The sequence below is a fragment of the Delphinus delphis genome, chromosome 1 (genome assembly GCF_949987515.2).
Source record: "Delphinus delphis chromosome 1, mDelDel1.2, whole genome shotgun sequence".
Classification (NCBI taxonomy): domain Eukaryota; kingdom Metazoa; phylum Chordata; class Mammalia; order Artiodactyla; family Delphinidae; genus Delphinus; species Delphinus delphis.
The window spans coordinates 39,597,577-39,613,826 of NC_082683.1; the positions used below are offsets into that span (position 1 = coordinate 39,597,577).

Here is a 16,250-nt window from a genome sequence, read left to right on the forward strand (position 1 = left end):
GCTAAGAGAATTCAGCACCACCAAACCAGCTTTACAACAAATGCTGAAGGAATTTCTCTAGGCTGGAAACACAAGAGAAGGAAAAGACCTACAATAACAAACCCAAAACAATTTAGAAAATGGTAATAGGACCATACTTATCGATAACTACCTTAAATGCAAATGGATTAAATGCTCCTACCAAAAGACACAGACTGGCTGAATGGATACAAAACAAAGACCCATACATATGCTGTCTACAAGAGACCCACTTCAGACCTAGGTACACATACAGACTGAAAGTGAGGGGATGGAAAAAGATATTACATGCAAATGGAAATCAAAAGAAAGCAGGAGTAGTAATTCTTATATCAGACAAAATAGACTTTAAAATAAAGACTATTACAAGAGACAAAGAAGGACACTACATAATGATCAACGGATCAATCCAAGAAGAAGATATAACAATTGTAAATATTTACGCACCCAACATAGGAGCACCTCAATACATAAGGCAAGTGCTAACAGCCATAAAAGGGGAAATCAACAGTTACACAATCATAGTAGGGAACTTTAACACCCAACTTTCCCCTTTGGACAGATCATCCAACCTGAAAATAAATAAGGAAACACAATCTTTAAACGATACATTAAACAAGATGGAATTAATTGATATTTATAGGACATTCCATGCAAAAACAACAGAATACACTTTCTTCTCAAGTGCTCATGGAACATTTTCCAGGATAGATCACAAATCAAGCATTGGTAAATAATTGGTAAATTTAATAATTATTAAATAAAATTTAATAATTTAATAATTTAAGCATTGGTCACAAATCAAGCATTGGTAAATTTAATAAAATTGAAATTGTATCAACTATCTTTTCCGACCACAAACCTATGAGACTACATATCAATTACTGGAAAAAAATATGTAAAAAATACAAACACATGGCGGCTAAACAATACACTACTAAATAACCAAGAGATCACTGAAAAATCAAAGAGGAAATCAAAAAATACCTAGGAACAAATGACAATGAAAACATGTTAACTCAAAACCTATGAGATACAGCAAAAGCAGTTCTAAGAGGGAAGTTTACAGCAATACACTCCTACCTCAAGAAACAAGAAACATCTTAAATAAACAACCTAACCTTACACTTAAAGCCATTAGAGAAAGGAGAACAAAAAAACCCAAAGTTAGCAGAAGAAATCATAAAGATCAGATCAGGAATAAATGGGAAAAAAAAGAAGGAAATAATAGCAAAGATCAATAAAACTAAAAGCTGGTTCTTTGAGACGGTAAACAAAATTGATAATAACCATTAGCCAGACTCATCAAGAAAAAAAGGGAGAAGACTCAAAACAATAGAATTAGAAATAAAAAAGGAGAAGTAACAACTGACACTGCAGAAATACAAAGGATCATGAGAGATTACTACAGGCAACTATATGTCAATAAAATGGACAACCTGCAAGAAATGGACAATTTCTTAGAAAAGCACAACCTTCTGAGACAGAACCAGGAAGGACTAGAAAATATAAACAGACCAATCACAAGCACTGAAATTGAGACTGTGATTAAAAATCTTCCAACAAACAAAAGCCCAGGACCAGATAGCTTCACAGGCGAATTCTATCAAACATTTAGAGAAGAGCTAACACCTATCCTTCTCAAACTCTTCCAAAATATAGCAGAGGGAGGAACATGGGAGAAAATATTTGCAAATGAAGCAAATGACAAAGGGTTAATCTCCAAAATTTACAAGCAGCTCATGCAGCTCCATATCAAAAAAGCAAACAACCCAATACAAAAATGGGCAGAAGACCTACATAGACATTTCTCCGAAGATATACAGATTGCCAACAAACACATGAAAGGATGCTCAACGTCACTAATCATTACAGAAATGCAAATCAAAGCTACAATGAGGTATCATCTCACACCAGTCAGAATGGTCATCATCAAAAAATCTACAAAGAATAAATGCTGGAGAGGGTGTGGAGAAAAGGGAACCCTCTTGCACTGTTGGTGGGAATGTAAATTGATATAGCCACTATGGAGAACAGTATGGAGGTTCCTTAAAAATCTAAAAATGGAACTACCATACGACCCAGCAGTCCCACTACTGGGCATATACCCTGAGAAAGCCATAATTCAAAAGAGTCATGTACCACAATGTTCACTGCAGCTCTATTTACAATAGCCAGGACATGGAAGCAACCTAAGTGTCCATCGACAGATGAATGGATAAAGAAGATGTGGCACATATATACAATGGAATATTACTCAGCCATAAGAAGAAACGAAATTGAGTTATTTGTAGTGAGGTGGATGGACCTAGAGTCTCTCATACAGAGTGAAGTAAGTCAGAAAGAGAAAAACAAATACCATATGCTAACACATATATATGGAATCTAAAAAAAAAAAATTGTTCTGAAGAACCTAGGGGCAGGAAAGGAATAAAGACACAGACATAGAGAATGGACTTGAGGACACGGGGAGGGGGAAGGGTAAGCTGGGATGAAGTGACAGAGTGGCCTGGACATATATACACTATGAAATGTAAAACAGATCGCTAGTGGGAATCAGCCACACAGCACAGGGGATCAGCTCAGTGCTTTGTGACCACCTAGAGGGGTGGGATAGGGAGGGTGGGAGGGAGACGCAAGAGGGAGGAGATATGGGGGGATATATATATATATATATATATATATATATAGCTGATTCACTTTGTTATAAAGCAGAAACTAACACAACATTGTAAAGCAATTATACTCCAATAAAGATGTTAAAATAAACCAAAAAAGAGCATTCTTCATATTAAAATGAAAGGACACTAGACAGTAGCTAAAATGCTCATGAAAGAATAAAGAACACCAATGAGGGAACCACATTGGTAAATTTAAGACAGTATAAATGTATTTTCTCTCATTTAACCATTTTTATTTAAAATAAAATTACATAAAGCAACAATTATTAAACTGTGTTGAAGTGTGTATATGTATAAAGATGTCATCTGTATGATAATAAAATTATAAAGAAGAGAGAGAACAGAACTAAATAAAAGCAAAGGTTTTATGTATTATTCAAATTAAATTGGTATTAATCCATACTATATTGTTAAAAATTAAAATGTTAATTGTGAGCCCCAGAACCATTACTAAGAAAATAACTCAAAAAATATAGTAATAGAAACAAGGGAATTAAAATGGTCCACTTGATAATAGTTAACACAAAAGAAGTCACTAATGCAGAAACAGAGAAACGAAAAAGACATTAAGACAGAAAAGACAGAAAAATGACAGAGGTAAATCCTACTTTATCTTACATTAAATGTCAATTGACTAAACATTCCAATCAAAAGGTAGAGTTTAGCAGAATTGATTACAAACTATAATCCAACTACATGTTGTCTACAAGAGACACACTTTATATTCAAAGACACAAATGGGAAAAATAAATAATCTATCCAAGAAGTAACCAAAGGAGAGTTGCAGTGGTTATCCTAACATCAAACTAGACATTAAAACAAAAATTGATACTAGAAGCAAAGAAGGACATTTTATAATGATGTGACAATTAAAAACAGGTAAATATATTCCAAGAAGACACAACAATATAACGATACATGTACTTAGATGAGCCCCAAAATACATGATGCAAAAACAAACAGGCATCTCTCTAAAGAAGATTCACAAATGGCTCAAAAGCACATGAAAATATGTTCAACATCATTGGTCATTAGGGAAATATAAATCAAAATCACAATGAGATAGCTCTTCATACTCACTAGAATGGCTTATAAATCAAAAGATGGACAAAACAAGTGTTGGGGAGGATGCCAAAAAATTGGAACCCTCCTACTGTGCTGGTGGAAATGTAAAATGGTGTAGTCACTGTGGTAAAAAGTTTGGTAGTTCCTCAAGAGAAGTAAACAGTTACCACAAGAACCAGCAACTTGCTAGGTATATATCCAAGAGCACTGAAAATATACGTTCACAAAAGAATAGGTACAAGAGTATAACAGTGTTATTCATAACAACCAAAAAGTGGATACAATCCAAATGTCCATCAACTGATGAATAAGCAAGATGTGGTATATCCATACAATGGAATATTACTTGGCCATAAAAAGAAATAAAGTACTGATATATACTATAACATGGATGAATTTTAAAAACATTATGCTAAGTAAAAGAAGCCAGACACAGAAAGCCACATATTGCATAATTCCACTTATAGAAATGTCCAGAGTAGGCAAGTCCATAGACCTAGAAATTATATTAGTGGTAGCCAGGGGCTGGGGGGAGAGGGAGATGACAGTACTAGGTATGGGATTTCTTCATGGGGTGATGAAAATGTTCCGAAATTAGTGGTGACTGTTGCACAACTTTGTGAATATATAAAAATTCATTGAACTGTACACTTTAAAAGAGTGGATTTTATGATATGTGAATTATATTTCAATGTTTTTAAAACTTAAAAATTCAGGACTAAAGTAAAATTATAGAAAAAGATGCACCATGCATTCACTAATCATAAGAAAGCTGGGGTGGCTAACTTGATATAAAGTAGACTTCAGAAAAAGAAAGGTTACCAACGTTAATGTGGAACATTTCATATCGATTAAAAATCTGATTTATTAAAAGATATACAAAATTAAATTGTATGCACCTAATAATACAATGTCAAAGTAATGAAGCAAAAAAATATATAACTGAATTTCGACACTTCCCTGTCAATAACTGATAAAATAAGCAGTCAAAAATCATAAAGGGTATAGAAGATGTGGACAACAGCGTTCAAGTAATTTGACCTAACATTTACATAATACTCCATCCAACAACAGAAGGATACACCTTTTTTTCCAAGTGCACATGAAAACATTCATCAAGACAGATGATATCATGAACCGTAAAACAAGTCTCAATAAACAAAAGGATATGGGGTCAATAGGCAAAAAAATCAACTTTATTTCTATATATTAGCACATCAAAAAAATTATTACCGTTTATAATATCATTAAAATCTTAGACATGTACTACCTAGGTATAAATTTAACAAAATATGTGTAAGACATGTATTCTGAAAACTACAAACATCATTGAAAGAACCTGAAAACCTAAATAGATGGAAAAATATACCAGTTAATGGATTGAAAGGTTCATTGTTAATTCTCCCAAAAGTGGTCCATAATCTCAGTGAAATCTCAAGCACTAAGAAAAACAACAAAATTGACAATCAGGAGATAAATCCATCTTACATGAAAATTAATTTATACAATCTGAAAATAATTTTAAAATAAGTATTTAGAATCTTTCATCTAATAAGGGGAGAAAACTCCATAAAAAACAAAATTTATGAAATTAAAACAGGTAAAAATGTAAATATTTGGCATATGTTTAAAAAGAGACACTAAATGAGAAATCTTGGAATATGTAGTCAATGAAGTTAAAAATCTCAATAGAGAAGATTTAAAAATTTAATTTAATAAGTAAATAAGAATATAATACTGAAGAATTCTCCCAGAACAGGAGGATATAAAAATATTACACACAAGAAAAGCACTTAAGAAAGCAGAATAGATAAAAGTTCCAATATATGTCTAATAGCACTGTCAGAAGAAAAGAGAGAACAGCAGAAAAACAATATTCAAAGATATAAAAGCTAAGAATTTCCCCAAACTGCAGAATTCCATAAAGTCTCAGATGGAAAGTACAAACTTAGTGGAAAACAATAAACAGAAATGAATCTATAGTTCTATAATCATAGTGTACTAGAATACAACAAGGATAAAATGAAAATACATTATGATAGTAAAGGTTTTAATATCTCCATTACAATCTGGTAGAGATTGCATGCAGACAAAAAATTTAATATGGAACTGAAGATATTTCAGAGAAAATAAATTTGATCTGATAATGGCTGATAGAGCCCTATATCAAACAAATAAATTTATATATTATTTTCAAGTAAATAGAGAACATTCACAATAATTGGATTATTCATAAATATATTATAGATATAATAATTGGATAATAACACATAGGAAATTGCCAACAAAAATAATCAATATCACACAGACTTCATTCAATACCCCCAATGCAATTGAATTAAAATACTACAATATAAGAATGTATGTATGTGTGTGTATGTATGTATGGCGGGAAGGCGAGGGGGAAAAAGAGTATATACACACATATAAATCCTATACATCTTGAAATTAAAACAAACTCCTAAATAGCTCATAAGGTAAAGTAAAAAGCATAAAATAAATTTTATAAAAATTATAAAATATCTAGAACCAAATAATTTTAAAACAGTTTCATCAATCCCCTTAGGATGCCAGTTAAGCAGCACTTGCATGTAAATCCAATGCCTTAAAGACAGATATTAAAATGAGAAAAGCAATGAAAAATAGGGAGAATAACACAAAATTCAGAGTAGTGACTAGCCAAAGGAAGAAGGGAGGGGGGATTCTATTAGAGAGAGAGATACAGGAGACTTCACCTTATCTGTAATGTTTTACATCTTAAGCTGATGGGGAGGAATATGGGTGTTCATTATGTTACTCTTTATAACTTTTTGTATGTCTGAAATATTTCAAAATAAATGTTTTAATAATAAACAAAAGCTAAATAAATATTTGACTTATAGAGCTAATATCTCATCTATGAACACAAATGAAAGATGCTAAATATAAAATTATGAATCAAATCCAACAAAATATAGTAAAAATAATACATCCTGACTAAAAAGAATCTATCATAGGAATGGAGAAGGTGCAACATCACAAAATGTGTCCCTTCTATAGAACATGGGAGCAATGTTATATAATAATCTCATTAGACTGAGGGAAAAGCATTCAATATAATTCAAAACTCAGAATACTTTAAAAATTAGGGGGAATTCCCTGGTGGTCCAGTGGTTAAGACTCCGCACTCTCACTGCCGAGGGCCCAGGTTGAATCCCTGGGCAGGAACTAAGATCCCATATCCCACAAGCCACAGATGCAGCCAAAAAAAAAAAAAAAAAAGGAATAGAAGGGAGCTTTCTTAACTCAATAAATGAAAATCCTACAGCCAATATTATATTAGGTTGAAATATATGAAATTGTCATTTTTTTTAAGTTAAAAAATGGCCCATTGTCAGCAATTTCATAAGATTCAATCTAATACTGGTGAAACTTCAGCGGGATAACTTAAAATAAAATGACAAGTATATGTACTATTATTCGCACTATTTAACATTATACTGGGGATTCTGATCAAGGACATAAATAATAAAAAGGGAAAAAAAAGAAAAAACATTGTACAAGAGAAGTCAAAACTGACTTTATTTACAAACATGATTTCCCACACAGAAAATCCAAATACCTTATATGAGATTTCAGCAAGTTGCTGAATACAAAATATGCAACAAAGACATGTACAAAAATGTTCACAGGAGCACGATTTGTAATATCCCAATACTGGAAAAAAAATGAAAATGTCATCAACAATAGAAATGGATACAGAGGAACAGAATAGTTTTCCAACGAAGACATACAAATGGCCAACAGGTAGATGAAAAGATGCTCAACATCGCTAATCATCAGGGAAATGCAAATCAAAACCACAATTAGATATCACCTCACACAAGTCAGAGTTAACTCTCATGAAAAAGACAAGAGATAACAAGTGTTGGTGAGGATCTGAAGAAAAGGGAACCCTAAGACATTTCTGGTGGGAATGTAAATTGAGCATAGCCACTATGGAAAACAGTACAGAGGTTCCTCGAAAAATTTGAAATTGAATGACCATATGCTCCAGCAATCCCACTTCTGGATACACATCCAAAGGAATTGAAATCAGGATCTCATATCTGCACTCCCACGTTCACAATGGCATTACTCACAACAGCCAAGATATGAAAACAACCTAAGTGTCTGTCAGTGAATAATGGATGAATGGATAAAGAGCATGTGATATATATGTACCAATATTATTCAGCCATCAGGAAAAAGGAAATCCTGCCATTCGTGACAACTTGGATGGACCCTGAGGGCATTACGTTAAGTGAAACAAGTCAGAGAAAAACAAATAACTGTAAGATATCACTTATATGTGGAATCTACAAAAGATAAACTCAGAGAAACAGAGAGTAGAATGGTGTTTACCAAGGATTCAGGAGGTGGGGGAAATGGGGAGATACTGATGAAAGGGTATAAACTTCCAGTTATAAGATTAACAAGTTTGGGTACCAAATGTACAGCATAGTGACGATAACTAATAACACTGTATTATATACTTGAATGTCGCTAAGAGAGTAGATCTTAATTGTTTTCACCACAAAAAAGAAATGGCAACTATGTGACAGAATGGAGATGGTAGCTAATACTATGGTAGTAATCATTTTGCGATTTATAAACATATCAAATCAACATACTGTACGCTTTAAACTTATACAATGCTATCTGTCAATTATATATCAGTAAAGCTGGGGGGGGAACAATAGAAAGGATAAAGAATTACTGCTTCACATAACAGCATGGATGAATTCTCACAAAGAAGTTATACGTAAAACGTCGAAGGAGGGAGGGAGGGAGGGGAGGGAAGAAGGGAGGGAGAAAGAAAGAGGCTGACTTCAAAAGTTCAAAATTTGTTGTGATAGAAGTCAAGATAGTGGTTACCTCTGGGAGGGGAAGGGGGGGCAGGTGGAGTGGCTGCCACCCAACATCCATTTGGGTGTTGATTACACACTTTGGATTTGTGCACTTTCTGAATATATGCTATAGTTCTGTAAAAAGTTAACTAAAAGACTCAGCATTCTTTGTTTACCAGCAACAATAACAACAAAAAATAGAAAATAAAAACAAAAGGCATTACTAAAAAGAGCAAAAACAAAGTGAAAAAATAAGCTTCAACTAGAAGATCTTTGACATTTACATTACATATAACCAACAAAGGTTGGTGGTGTTCAAAATATATTTAACAAGAAAAAAAAAAACTCTTATGTTCCTAAAGGGCAAAGGATATGAACTGGCTATTCACAGAAAAGGAAACCTCTAGGATTGGAGATTGGAGTTATGCAGCCACATTCTGGAAATGCCTGGAGACACTGAAAGCTAGAAGAACAAGGAAGGGTCTTCCCCAAGAGCCTTCTAAGGGAGCGCTGCCCTGCCAATACCTTTGTTTTAACTTCTGGCCTCCAGTAAATGTGAGAGAATAAATTTCTGTCCTTTAAGACTCCAAGGACAACAAATTGAGGAAATTTGTTATGGAAGCCCTAGGAAATGAAACCAATTCCCTAAGACTTGGTAGTTCCATTTCTAAATCTATTCCCTAGAGCACTGGGTCTCTACAAGATCCAACACCCTCCTTTTACAACTACTATTTTGCAATTTACCCATACACATAACTAAAAAATAAACCAATGCCATAACGGAAAAAAATACAGAAATAAAATAAATTATATATTTCTATGTGTAAACGCTCAGGCAGAACTAAGCTAGAAGATACAATATTTGCACCTATTCACAGAATCAACATGAACTGGTCTGTTTCAAAAGCTGAATGATAGGTATTTGCAGCTCAAACACAAGCAGAGTTGCCACTGATGCCATGATTTTCTGAAAGAGTAAACTCTTACCAGAGTTCCGAACAAAACAAAGTACACTCTTTCCTCAATTTACATGGTAATTGCATTAGTGGAAAATTCACTGTATTTAAAAATATTTTTTTCCCAAAAAAAAAAAAAACAGACTTTGTGTTTAAACATAAAACAGAGTTAGGTTCTTAATCTCTAATAATTATAAACAGGTTTTCATATACATATTCAATGGGACAGTCAAGTCATGCAGAATACCAGATAATCAACACCAGTAGGATCTCCCCCAACCACTATGGCAAACAAGGTAGCCCACAGATTTCTAGCATGCTCCCTAGGGCACAATATCTGCCCTTGAGAACAACTGACTCATGGACACCAGAAGGTATGTTCAAATATTCTCACTGCAACATTGTTTGTAATATTAAAAAAGAGGAAAACTGGTATTTAAAAGTCCATCAATAGGGGAATAGGAACTAAATCACTGTCATATAAATATACAGCATTACATAACAATTAAGAAAATTAACTAGATCTGTAAGAATCAACACTGACAGATTTCAGAAACAGTGAAGTGGAAAAAACAGATCTGCAGAAGGATACCTACAGTATGATACCATTTGTGTAAAGTTTTATAACAGAACAATAGTACACGTAGTACGTAGGCGTACACAAATATGGAGTAAGCTTACAAAAACCTGAATGAAAGAATACACTCCAACTTCAGGATATTGATTATGTTACCTCTAGGAAGGGACGGAGGAAAATTGGCTTCAGCAAGAGGTGCAAAGGGGCCTTAACTACATCTGTAACATTTTATTTCTTAAAAACAAAAATTTGCAGGAAACATGTAAAATGAGGATTTATTAAATCAGAGTGGGGAGAGATCACAGTATTTAGGTTTTCTTTTTCTGTAAGTTTGAAGTACTTTAGAGTTAAAGTTTTAAAAAGTCTGTATTCCAGGGAAATTTACTACCAGCTGCAGCATAAGTGAGTAAGGAAACCAGAAAACGATCACGAATGTTCAGATGAACTGTGATTGAAAAGTACCCAGATCTCTTTGCCTCAATGCTATCAATAATTTGAGTGAGGTAGTGAGGTGAGGTGAGTATAGAGAAGAAAAATGGGAATTATACAATACAGACTAACCCCAAACTGACACAATTCACGTAAAGCAAATTGGCTGATTTTATTGCCCAGGCATTGGGCTTTACTCTTATACCTCCAATTTCTTCCTTCTATATACCTAAAAACATCTCATGAAAACGTCACTACTGAATAAGAAGAAGAAGGTAGAGTGAAGAAGCAGCAAATATAGTTTTTCATATCAAAGATATGATGTTTCAAATATTAAAAGTGTAAGTGATGGGAAATATAATTTTTGGCTGCTCTTTAAAAACAAGTTACTTTGGCATATTACATCATTTTCCCAAGATTCCTTGAGAAAAGTCACACTTTCTTCCCAGCAACATATTTTCTCTCAAGTCACGGCTCTGTTGAGCAACACAAAATATTGCGTTATACACCAAAACCTTTCATGTTTACTATGTTTTTGCTCTCATATTACCACAGTATTAAACATGAGATACCACAAATACAAGACTACAGCAAAAAAATAAACATGGAAAGGGGAGAATGGAATGAAGTGCCCCACTTCAAACAGGCAGGTAGAAATAAAACACTTAATTTCCAGTTTAGAAGAACAAATTAAGTATCACCGTGATGGGGGAAAATTCAGACAATAACACAACATGGGATATTCTGTATCCGAGTCTGGTCTCCAAAAGGTAGCGTGCATAAAAAAACTTTTATAGGAATGAATGTTCACAGTAGTTTTATCCATGACAACCACGACTTGGTAACAACCCAAATAATCAACAATAAAGAGAATGGGTAAACATGTTGTGGTGTATGACAGAACATGATACAAATCACATGATAGAATGCTACCCCACAATATAAAGGAACTACCAATAGGCACAGCACATGAATGAGTCTCAAAAATACGATGAACAGAAGAAGCCCACACAAAATATTACACACTATATAGCTCATTTAATATGATGTTCAAGTACTGGCAAACTAATCTTCCCTGATAGAAATCAGAAGAGGAGTTCCCTCTGCGTGGGGCTTAAAAGGGGGAACAAGGGAATTTACTGTGGCGATGGAAGTGTTCTAAATCTTGATCCAAATAATGGTTGTATGAGTGTATGAATTTATATAAATCCACGGAGGGGGGAAAACATTGTGGGAAAGAAACAGTAGAACTGCTCTAAGTTAAAATGGACTAAAACAACCTAACGACCAAATGCAACATGTAAACTTTGAATGGATCCTGGTTTGAAAAAGTTAACTATACACGCCATTTTTGTTGACAACTAGGAAAACTTGGAAATGGACTAGATACTAAGAACTTATGGATAATTATCTTAGGTGTGATAATAGTATTGTGGTTATTTAGAACAATGTCCTTATTTTTAGAAGATATATGCTGAAGTATTTAGGCAACAATTTACTTTCATATTTTTGGTAAAAAATATTTATTTTTATACATATACAAATATAAAGATATATCAAATTAACGTACATAGGTCATGGAATATATTCACTGTACTATTCTCCCAACTACTCTGTATGTTTGGAAAATGTCAATAAAGAGTTGAGGTTACAGAAGATGCCCACTTACCTAGAGTGATCTTCAGGATACATTAAGGAAAGAAAACAAGCAAAGTGCAGACTAGCTTATATAATATGCTTCCTATTGTGAAGGAAAGTAAAACAATATATATGGGAAGGGGGGAGTGTACAGTGTGCGTGTGTGTGTGTGTGTGTGTGTGTATGTATCTATTTGATTATATTACAAAGGGAAATACTAGAAGAATAAATCAGACACCAATAAAAATGGTTACCTACAGCAGATGAAAATAGATGGAAAACAGGTTTGAAAAGGGCTGGAAATAAGACTTCTCAGAGTGTATCATTTTATACAGTTTTGACTTTTATACCCCATAAATGTAAAGAATTAAATGAAATTGAAAAAAATGAAATTGAAAAGATGTTAAAAATATCTATGCTCACATGAATTCCTCCATTCAATCAAAGCCAAATCAATCAAGCTTGTTTAATGTGTGAGGTTATTAACGGTCTTTTTTGCTCCTTCTGAGCATCAGAGTCACTTAATGGGGTTTTTGCTGGTCAGAAAACTTAGCGTCTTCCTGCAGATCTGCCCCCTAAATAGTTGTGCAAACCTAGAAAAACATTTAGTCAAGCTAAGCCTCGATTTTCTCACCCATAAAAAGAAATTCAATCCAATGAAAGCTAAGATTTCTTAGAACTGTAAAATTCTGTGACTCAAATGTCTGTTGAAAAAAATGAAACAGGAATGTTTCCACCTGCATAATTTCTTAAGCCACGACGAACAACAAAGCTCCATTATACAGCCGTTCACTTTCCGCCTGACAACTTATACTGGGGAGAAAGGGTAGTGAAATAACTTCTCTCTCTCTGACCCCTTCAGGCAGTTGTCAGTTACCACCAAGTGCTTGCTCTAAGCAGGTCTGGATTGACCAAGGAAGGAAAGCAAGCAACATCCGGTCCGGTCAGGCAGCTGCTCTCGCAGGCTGCTAAACTGCATTAGTTAGCAGAAGAGGAAGCAGCAGCCAGTAACAAAGTCTAGAGAGGCCGAACTCAGGAGTTTTACTAACTGCCCTGGGCGCAGCGGTTCAGGGAACTTCGTGTATTCTTTTGCCAAATGAATACTCCTTTACAAAAAGGCTGCCAAGCTTTGGCAGCTGTGGGATGAAAAAAACATCTGAAGCCAATACTATAGAGTTTCTGACACTGCAGTGAGTAAAATCTCTGCAGCCTTAAAGATAAAGCGACAGCGCCAGAAACTTTCTTCTCCAAGCCTGCCTCACACTCTGCCCTACCCGGCCTTCCTTTCTTTAAGACCTAGCCAAAGACCTAAAACAGTCCTGTGACTTCCCTGGAGGTTTCAGGGACTGTGCTACAGCGGCCTCATTGTAATGTGAGGAAAGACAGCAAGGAAAGCAGAGGATGCTTTGTGGTGGGGGGATGGAGAGCCTTGACCGCAGGGCGTGCAGGAAGGAAGTGGGGAGGGCTACTCCATGCAGCACCCAGAGGAATGGTGTTGGCTATTTAAGCACACGCGCGCGCGCACACACACACACACACACACACACACACACACACACACAGAGTTTTGCTGGGAGATGAAAGAGATGAGAAATAAAAGGACTTAGAGAAGTGGAAAAAGAAAAAAAGGACTGAAGGAGGAATTTTGTTTCCAAACTGCCTGCAGGTCTAAAATGGAGGTATGGAAAGACTTTTGGGGGGATTTCCTCTAGAAGAGAGAGGTTGGAGATTTCATCTGAAGAGGAGAATGAGAGGGTCCTGTAAAGAATGAGGGGGAAGGAGATCAAAACCCCTTGGAAGGGTCTTGTAAGATTATTCAGAGGGATGGCGTTTGCTCGTGGCATGGAGAGGTCCAAGGCCCTTCACTTGAGGAAGGGCAGGGGGTTCTCTGCCTCAGCTGGATTTCCACAGCAAGCTGGGGGGACACTATCCTCTTCAGCATGTCTGGAGAGTGACTGGGTGGGGCTGAAGGTCCTCTGGAGCAAGTTTAGAGAATTAGTAGTGTACTCTAAAAGCTGGTGCCTTTCTTGGAGTGAAGGGAAGGATAGGGGTTCCTTCTCAACATCGGGAGAGTTTGGGGACTGGAGGGGCCTGAAATGGTTTCCGAGGTATTGGCCCTGGGGTAGATGGCAAGGTGCTGTGTGCAATGCTGACATATTTCGGTTGCGGGGTGTGGAGGAAAGGCCCCTTCACTAATCAGAAGCTTGTTAATCTGTCTGAAAGAGGAAAAGCACCCCTCCCCGCCCCCCGAAGGCTGGGGAGAAGTCGGGCCAGTAATACTCTCACTAAAAGAACTGGAGCAGAGAAGAGGAATTTTAAAAGAAGACTCTTCCCCCACCCAATTCACTGGAAAGTTGAGAGGAGAGAGGAGGACTTTCGAAAGTGGTTTGGAAAGGATTTGAAGGAACCCAAACTGGAAGTTGGGAGGAAGCTAGGGGAGCTGAGGTGGAGGGGTTCGGTGGGGGGCGTCAGGCCTCTGTGTGGCTGGAGTGGGAGGGCGTTCGTGATTTTGAGGTTGGGGAAGAGCCAAATGACACGGGATCAAAGCTCCATAGGGATGATTCGGAGGGTGGAGGAGGTTTCGCGGTGACCCGGGGTTCTCGGAAGGGAACGGAGGCGGCGACCCTAGTAAATTCCGGGGGCTGACGACACCCAGGCGGCGGCGATGGGGGCGCGACCTGTACTCACACAGCGGATCTCCAGCGCCAGGGCGCACTGCAGCGCCTTCACCTTCGGCATCCGCGCAGGGTTGGGGCGGCGGGGAGGGACCCCGGCCGCGGACCCGAGGGAGGTGAGGAGACGCGGGGCGGGAACGGGGAGGAGACGAGGTGGCGGCGGCGGTAGCAGCTGTGCCCCCAGGCCGGGGCCCGCGGTCCAGCCAGGGTCCCGCCCGAGCGGCAGCCTTGCGCGGGGCGCGGACTCGTTGTCATGGCAGCCGGGAGGGGCGGGGCCGGAAGAGACGATAGCGGGGACGTGCCGGAGCCGCCGCTCGAGGGCGAGCAGCTGGGGGCGGGACTCAGAGAACGACGGGAGGGGCGGGGGTCGCTCGAGGAGGCGGGGCTTCCGAAGGGGCGGGGCGGGGCGAGGTGGGGCGAGGCGGGGTGGGGCGGGGCAGTTCGTCTGTGACGTCAAGCTACGGGCCCAAAGCCAGAAGAAGAAGAGAATAGCTGTATAATAGGACGGTGCGCAGGTCCGGGTGCTGCACTCAGGAGCCCTGAGTTCCAACGTGGCAGTGGCAACTTGAGCTAGTGGCGTCCCCCCGCGGCCTCAATTCCCAAACTGTAAAGAAGAATAACGATTATTCGTTCTCTTATTTGAATTTCCTTACGGTGTTCAAAGCCAGCATGAGAAAACAGGATTGGAGAAGAGACGTGCTCAATTCAAAGGCAGAACCAGGACTGGACCTCAGGAGCTCTCAAGTAAAAGGTTGCCTCCCTGAGAAGAGGGGCCTCAATCAAATCACCTTCCTCTTCCGAGTCTCCTATTCTGCGATTCTTCGTTAGTGCGTCGCCCCCCTCCCTTCAAGGTTTCCCGTCTAATCACCTGTGTATGCATCTCAGTGTATATTGTTTTAAGTTGAACTGTCAATGAGGGGCCAAAAATAGGTCCAGTTGCAAAGTGGCTGGGCCACAAACCATCGATGATTAAGGAAATCTAAGAGATTGCCCAAGCCAATCGTTTTAAAAATCATTTTTAGTGCGAAATACATTACACATACAGAAGTATATAAAACAATTTCATCTTAAACAATAACAATAAAGCAAATACCTGTGCAACTAACACCCAGCTTAAGAAATAGAACGTTACGAGCACCAGAGATATGTCGCAACCATTGCATTGCCTTCCTCGCCCGGGAAATAACCACGACCCTGACTTTTGTTACAGTAATTCCCTTGCTTTTCTACATACTTTTGCGATTCATGATTGCATCTCTAAACAAGGTATTGTTTAACTTTTTCCTGTTATTGATGTTATATAAACATAATTAATACTATATGTATTCTTCTGTGACTTGCTT

At 37.4% G+C, this 16,250-nt stretch overlaps 1 protein-coding gene across 1 annotated transcript in view; it reads right to left on the reverse strand.

Moving 5' to 3' along the window:
- SPATA6 (spermatogenesis associated 6) overlaps window positions 1–15,090 on the reverse strand; it is a 152,778-nt gene extending 137,688 nt beyond the window's left edge. The window contains exon 1 of the mRNA XM_060004971.1: window positions 14,921–15,090. Within this exon, the coding sequence (XP_059860954.1) occupies window positions 14,921–14,971 (51 nt within the window). The 5' untranslated portion in view covers window positions 14,972–15,090. The remainder of the gene's footprint in view (window positions 1–14,920) is intronic.
- Window positions 15,091–16,250: the final 1,160 nt, after the last annotated feature.